The sequence below is a fragment of the Bemisia tabaci genome, chromosome 1 (assembly GCF_918797505.1).
Source record: "Bemisia tabaci chromosome 1, PGI_BMITA_v3".
NCBI classification, from domain to species: Eukaryota; Metazoa; Arthropoda; class Insecta; order Hemiptera; family Aleyrodidae; genus Bemisia; species Bemisia tabaci.
In genome coordinates, this window is record NC_092793.1 from 76603975 (window position 1) to 76612073 (window position 8099).

The window sequence follows — 8099 nt, forward strand, 5'->3', positions numbered from 1 at the left end:
GTCAATTAGAGAGGCCGGACATTTAATTCTTTGATCGAACTGCAAATTTTGATGTTTACTGCGTCACATTTTAAATTTCAAGAGATGCTGCCGGAAGGAAATTTCGCGAGAAAACCAACGGAGCGGCTCTTAAAACCTCAAAGTTTTGTATGAACGGAGTTATAGGCTCCTAAAGTTTCATGATTTTGTCCGACCACTCCGATTGGCTCGATTCGCTGTGCGACGCGACGCGCCACGTTCGGGGCGAAGGTGAACGGTGAACTCGGAGTCAAGAGTGCGGAAAAAACCAATGAAGATATCGAGCCACGAAATATGATTCAATTGAATTTCTCGTCGATTCCGCTTTCTTTGCCCCGTATAGTTCTCCCGGGGAATAACTCCGGCCGCCCCGTCTTTCGGCGGGAGTTATGGGAGGAGATTATGGCGGGAAACTGTCAATATTGTCACCGCCTCATTCGCACGCCAGCGCCGGATACACTCCAGGGTCCCGTGATGCCAACTCGCCCACTCATGCATATTCCCATTCACTGCCGTGAAACAACGAGCCTTCGTTGGTCAGTTGCGCTGGTCTCTGAATCGTGAATTGATGCTTGATGCTTGCCGATCATCGAAAAATATTGGTATCAGTCCGAACAGCAACTCTCTACGTTCAAAATTAACCGAGAAATCGCGCTTTGAAAAATTCGGATTATGACGTCATCCACCGCGGTTCTGACACCCTTTGTTTCTTCCATCTTGCTTTCATCCAAGTTACACGTTGAGTAACCAGTCAAAATGTGTGTCTATCCGACTGATAAAAGCAAGATGGAAGAAACCAGGGGTCACTACCGCGGTGGATGAAGTCATAAATCGAATTTATCAAAGCACGATATCTCTGTTAATATTCAACGTAGAATGTTGTTGTTTGGACAGATCTTGTAAATTTTAGCTAATCTATAAGAATCAAGCATCAAAACACGATTCCGTGACCAGCGCAACTGACCCATTCTGCCATGTGAAGGAAGAACGCCGCATGAACATTCGAGATTGCCAAATTTCCTTAGATAAAACGTGTATTTTTGAGAAAAGTTATGCATGCTCTTCCTGGAATTTTTCAGAAATGTTCGATTGATTGCGAACAAAATTATCGGAAATTTCTGAGAGAAACATTCTCAACTTTCCCCAAAAATTCGGTTTAATCGAAGAAAATGTGGCAACGTCTGAAAGCACATAAGGCGTTTTTCCTTCGCACGACAGTATTGGCATTTACTGCTTGCGCCGAGGAGCAAAAATTGAGGGCTAAAAGGAACAATAACGACTGACTGACAATTCTGGGGAAAATTAGTTAACAACCTTGCTTCATTCTCCAGTATTAAATACGCAAATTGATATGCTTAGTTTTTACCAATTCTGCATGAAAGCGCTATAAAGACGCTGTAATGTGTAGAAAATTGCAAATCCAATAAAAAAAAGTGAAAAAACACAAAATTACAAAAATCGCGAGGTCTTCTTCTTTGTCCAGCAAAATCGTCAGTTTGCAGATAGGCGATACTGTTCCTTAGCCAACGAAACGTTAATCGTAAAACCCAAAAACACTAAATGTATGCAAGGTAGATAGGTGACGTAGACTGCAGCAAGACGCAGGAACGATTTCGAATGTATTCTTGGAATCTCAGGTCTCATGTTGATGGATATAATTCCATTTAATTTCAACACACGCATATAATCTAATTTTTATGGACCGTGTTTGATGGGAAAAGAGCCGGGGGGAAGATGAGAGTGTTTGATGGGGAAGTCACATTGAGATCAAACCGAAAAATAGAAGTTTGAGGTTTCAATCTCCTATTGGACTTAATGTTGCTAATGCGCCTTGGAACCAATCATTTTGTGACAGTTTGTGACAGGAAAAAATGAGGTAGTAAAGCCGAAGGCTCATTTTTGTCTTTACATCAAAGTGCGAGCAAAATTGTCTGAAAAATTGAAAGAAAATTATTTACAACTTTCCCAATGAATTTGTGCCTCATTCGAGGAATTTTGGCAACGCCTGAAAGTTCATACGTGGTTTTTCCTTATTATCACGGCAGAATTATACTCAAAACTCAATTTCAAAAATGTGGTTACGACTCTTGTCGGTTGCTACTTACTGACTCCAGAGTGTGTTCGGGCGTAAATTAAGGATCTCAACTAGACTATACATATCGAAATAAGGAACTCCTATTTTCGGCCTCGCTCATCCATTGAAGTGCCCAGTTTCATAGGAAAATTAATAGCACATATGTTGTTGTGATTTCTCACTGCAAAATGTAGTTCCAATCTGAGTCGGCAACCCTGCAAAACCGAGAATACCCTCCAACGAGACGAGGATTTTCTTCTACGCCAAAACCATCCGATATTTTTACTCCGATGGGATATTAATGTCACTCTGGGTTAAGCGAAGACAACTTTAGGCGACCAAACTTAAGTTGCGGGCTGACAAAAGTTTACATTTCACAGCAGAGTGAAAATAGGACTCTTGCAATGAAATCCAGGAGCTGCCTTGAAAACAGTGTTTCTGCAGTAAATTTTAGCGAAAAACGCGTTTCCGAGCCGCCTTTTAAGCTCAAAACAGTTTTTTTTGACCAACAGAAAGAGGCTTAGAGCTGAAAATATAAAAATAACGCTTCTCATTGTGGCCTGAGGTTTTTAATATCAGATTATTTGATGGCCTCTGCCTGATGATCTCTTGGAGGGTAGGAGGCATTAGCAATTGAGCGTCACAGAGCGCGAAATGTGTTGTGAAAGCGGCTTAATGTATTTATTATGTATTATTTGATGACACATGGTTTCAACCACTTTAAATCGAACGCAACGGCAGTCGAATGATCCGAATCTCTACCAGATGATTCCATTTATTAAAAAAAAATACAAAAATATTTACTTCCAACAGTAAAAGTACTGCGAGCAAGGTCAAAATACAGAACCTCTAACTGCAATTGGACGTATTTATGCTAAAAGGAAATATGTGCAAGGGGTTTGTGTGAGACGTAGTTCCTTTTTGCAGAAATATGTCCATTTGCGACCTAAAAGTAGACGAAAAATGCGGGCGAGACGATAAAAGGCGGCCGATTCTTCGTATGACGTTACGACATTTGTTGGCGCGATATTTTCCGTTTGAAACGGGGTTGAATTTTTTTTGGCAACTTTGCAAGTCTTTTTCTAAACTAAAATTTGATTCGACGAATAACGGAGAAACTCGCAGGTATTCTCGTGTTTCACACATTTTCCTAAATAAATTTGAAATAGTGTATTTTCCTCACCCACGGAAATAAAATAATGTCTCAACCCCGAAGATTGGGGTTAAACTGAGAATAGAATCACATAATACGTGAAATACATTTCCCATGAGCAGCGAATCGACACCGTAGAGCAGCCTCGATGTATATTCTCGAAACCCTGAAATCCTAAATTTCGAAAATACTTTTCGGAGAGAATTCTCTTCGAATACAGTGATCCTGCTGCGGCCAGAAATGCGGCGGCTTTGAGTCGAGCAAAACGCCTTCAGATTTTCATCTAGGCAACACCACCTCGCTCCCGAGTTCGAATAGTTGTATCGCAGAGCATGGCAACACACGTAAGTTAACAACACTATCTTTTCTTTTGAAATATTTGGACACGGGCCGAGCCCTGCAACTCCTATTCAGCGCAGTGGCGTTGCGTGAATTGCGATAAATCGATTGTTATGCAATTTAAACCTATGGAAAAGGATCGATAAACAGGGTGTTCGCAGCGAACACCTTAATAATCGATTCTTTACCGTAGGTTTAAATTACATAACAATCGATAAATCGCAATTCACGCCACGGCACTAATTCAGCGACTTGTTCACATTTATTCTACAGAAGAAACAACAGTCTCGCTATCATTGTGTGTAACGATTTTAACCTTAGTTTATCCATGTTCTTAGTTTTTATTCCGTCGTGTTCATTATGTAGGACTATGCAATTTGTGCACACTTTCAAGTCTCTAAAGTTTTCTAGACAAAAAAAGAAAGGAAGTAAGACCCAAATTCAGCAGCACTGCAATGATCAATTGCGAAACACGATCTTTGCATCCTCTGCTATATTGATCGTGTGGTTTTTAAACTGTCCGAACGTAAAATGTCGATTTTTTACACGAGTATTTACACGCTAATGATGACACTGACCGAAAAGTTCTCGGTATAATGATAAAATAGAAAAGAACAATATCGCAACTAGCCTCGCGCAGCGAGCACAGAAAGATTTTCTAGTTGCTTTTAAAACGGAATCAACGCTGAGAGTGTTAAAATGTACCTCAAAATTGATGAGCCTCCTTAGCGCTCGACAAAAATTAGAATGAAATTAAAAGTTACACAGTTAAAAGGAAAAACTCTGCGTTCGAAGAATCATCGTCTAGAAGTCGCTGACCCGGCAATGATTGCTCGATGCGTGAAATAAAAGACCGGAATCGTTAAAAAAGTTTTCAGACAGTTGATACCTCGAGTTGCCAAGTTGAAAGCAGAAGTTTCCACGCTCCTCACTAAGTGAGGAGGGTGGAGTGAAGCTTCTAGCTCACCACCGGCGCCACTCCCCGAAGAAAATAGCGCAGCCCTCATGGAGAAGTTTCCATTGGGAGAGCTTCACAGCATGAACCATGAGGCGAAGTAAGCATTTTGCAAAGATCCTAAGTCGTAACGAGAGAACCTAAACAGACTATCACCGAGCTGTAGAAAACCGCCGTACGGAAGGTTTGACGTTGCCAATTTCTTTTGATAAAAATTGATTTTTCTAGAATGTTCGTAATAATTTGGCGCACAATTTTCAAATCATTCCTTCGCAATTTCTTCTAATACCTTTGAGTATTTCCAAGAACAAAATTCCCACACTGAAAAAAGAGCTTGCTCAGGACTCCAGGACTTGGGCTGTTCGAAGGAACAAGAGCCTGAAATGTATGGAAGATTGGCAAGAAGCGATGAATCGCTTCGAGCTGGCTGACACGGACAACTCAGCCGCAGAATCACACGCCCATAAAAGTGAGGTTACAGCGGAAAGAGAAATACGCGAAAGAGAGGACCCGATCGCGAAGCAGTTTCGTTTAGTGACGCGTTGACGATAGTTCATCACTAGCTGCGGACATGCGGGAATTCGGAGTCATCATTGCTCTATTTCTAATTTGCGCAGCCGTTGTCGCCGTATCAGATGAAGATCAAAACGTAAGCTTCACCGTACCTATTGGACCAATAGATTGAATGAAATATAAGTAGATTGAGTGCAACATAGAAGTTTTAAGTCTGTATAAAGTAGAGCACCTACATTGAGAGAAACACAAAAGGGACCATCCCGAAATTGAACGTATTTCTGCCAAACAGAACTATGTGCATTAAGACATGAGCCCTAAGACCTATAAGAATATGTGCATAACAGGGCTCACGCCATGATGCACATAGTTCCGTTTGGCAGGAATAAGTCCAATTATGTTAGCCCATGCCAGTGCTTGCCAGTCCATGCCGGCCAATGCCAGTCCATGCCAGTCCATTCCTGCCAGTTTTTTCCTTGTATGAATTTGTTCATTTTTTGTCGCAAGACACGCATATGCAATAGTTACTGATCCTTTTCCCCCTGTTTTGATGGTGATTTGGCATTAGACGGCGCAATCCACCGGCTCATTTTAGACTTCCATCAAGACTTCCATTACGTAAAAAGGGGGGGGGGTCGAGGATTGTACGTGTTGAAGGATAGAGGCTTGCGCTACAAAAGCGTCACAAGGTGGGGAGGAGGGGAGTGATTTTTTTTTTTTTTAATTTTTATTATCTGTATTCTATCTTTATCTCATTAATTTAGTAATTACTAGGATCCTTGATCCACCAGTTAGACTTAAGTTATGTAAATAGATGTTCACGTAAAATTCCCAAATACTGTAAGGTGGGAGCACAAATGCCGGAAAAGTGCGTTACGTGCTTTAGGCGGGGGCCTCCAAAGATCGTATCATGGAGTCATCAGGGCCAAAAAGGATAGCTAAACTTCCCACGCGAAGTATCCAATCAGAGTTGTTCCCGACTGTTACATTATAAGTTGGACGAGTTGACTAGAGACGACTATCGCAGGTGTATAACATCATACAAATTCTAATTCAAACGATCCTTGATCGCCCAAAAAACGTTCAAATGTGACAAAAACGAAAAAAATTGAAATCATTGTTAGGTTACTCTTTTCGGCCCAAACATTATTCGCGGAGATATTTGCTGCATTTTAAAGTTGCGAATATTAAATGAATGTAGGCCACACATCATAAAAAATGAAATCTTCACACATCCTGCGCGGACAAAAGCCAAATCGATCAAGCACTGTGTATCTTTAACTCTGCCAATAGTCTCTTGACAAAGCGCGCTTATACAACACCAGAAATGACGTGAGCAGTAACCTTTCAGAGAGTTATCTGCGGCGGAGATATCATTTTCCCTCAAAAGTACCTGCTAATTTGAGAAATAGAAGTGGAGAAAAGGTTTTTAATGACAAGCTATACGTATATTTAGAGTACCTCGGGAATTAATGCTGACGAGTTCTCAGCTATACAGGAGTAATTTTTACCCTATTTTACTGAAATTATCTAACGCTAAAATCCGCAAGGTACCCCTTAGCAATGAAGTAACTAAATATTGTGAACAGCTTCCTAAGGTGACGCATTTGTCAGCTAACCTATTTTGTTCAAATTTTCAACGAGAGAAATTATTATCAGTGTCATATCGGTGAAAGTCCGGTTGGATTTCGGGATTACGGAACCGTCCACACCCTCCCAATGCGAAAGAAGCCCCTGATGAGAAGTCCCCTTTGACCAAACCTTGTTTAAACTAATATGATGGAAACGATGATGGGGATGTTGCATGTGTGAGGAATTTGCGATATGACTGTTGATTCTTAAGTAAAACGTCGCAAGAAATACGATGGTCCCACTGGTTTTCTCTGAAATCCACTCCCAAGCTCAAAAAAAGCTCTCAAGTTGAGGCCAAAATGGATGGGATATCCCAAGCTATCCTGAGAGTCCAGCCTCTTCATCAAGTCAAACTCTCCATACAAAGATAGGGAGCAAATACATTAGCAGGGTTGCCACTTTATTTGGGGACTCCAAGACTGAAAACACGGCAACCCTGCTAATGTATTTGCTCCCTATCTTTGCATGGAGAGTTCGTCTTGATGTAGAGGTGGACTCTCAGGGTAGGGTGGGATATTCCCTCCATTTTGACCTCACTTTGAGAGCTTTTTTTGAGCTTGGGAGATGATTTCAGAGAAAACCAGTGGGACCATCGTGTTTCTCGCGAACTTTCACATAAGAATCAAGAGTCAAATCGCAAATTCCTCACATATGCAACATCTCCATTTTTTCTCGTTTGTTTGCAGCAACTTGGAGAGGCAACGAGCCCCGGGCCAACGATACAGATGTGCGGGCCTTATCTTTGCGCCCCAGGAGTGGTGGATCCGGAACCGGACATACCAATGCTTGGGTAACGATGTGCTCAATATCTAGAGATTTGGGCATTGTAAGAGCACTAAAGCACAACTATTTCCAGCCGAGTGCTTCCTTTTGCGTTCATCCCGGACGATCCGGTCCACACTTCAAACGCACTAACGCAGATACGTGGTGTTTCATCGGCGAGACAACGGAAACACTCAGCTCCGATGCAGTATCTCAAAACCAATCCTTAATTATTTCGTCGAAAGAATAATATTACATAGACATTTTGCCAAGTAATTCCTAGAAAATTAAAAACAAAATTACTTTATAGACTTGTCGACTTAATCACTTATCGTGCCTATCACGATGCAACGCCTTTGAGCAAACTATCGATCGTCAATTCTTCAAACCGGCAGAATATGACGGAAACTCTGTACCGTGGCTGTCTGTAATTTATTTATTAATTTTAACTTTCGTACATGAGAGACCCATTATTAGGGCTATGGCACAGGTCAAAAAACACTATACAATAATTAAAAATATAAATTACAACTGTTACATTAGGTGGTGGTTAGTAGAACGTTACTCAACAGCTGAATTTAGAAGTTCGTACAAATTATAAAATGCCTTCCTTAAAAGTAGATCTTGAAGTAAATTGAAAATTTTTTGTATAT

The 8099-nt window shown here is 41.1% G+C and overlaps 1 protein-coding gene across 1 annotated transcript; it reads left to right on the plus strand.

The window, feature by feature from the left end:
- The first annotated feature begins 5016 nt into the window (after positions 1 to 5016).
- Positions 5017 to 7755, plus strand: LOC109029749 (uncharacterized). Its single transcript, XM_019040363.2, has 2 exons — positions 5017 to 5188; positions 7371 to 7755. Exons 1-2 carry the CDS (start codon positions 5111 to 5113, stop codon positions 7476 to 7478), a joined length of 186 nt encoding a protein of 61 aa, XP_018895908.2. The 5' UTR covers positions 5017 to 5110; the 3' UTR covers positions 7479 to 7755.
- The last annotated feature ends 344 nt before the right edge of the window (positions 7756 to 8099 follow it).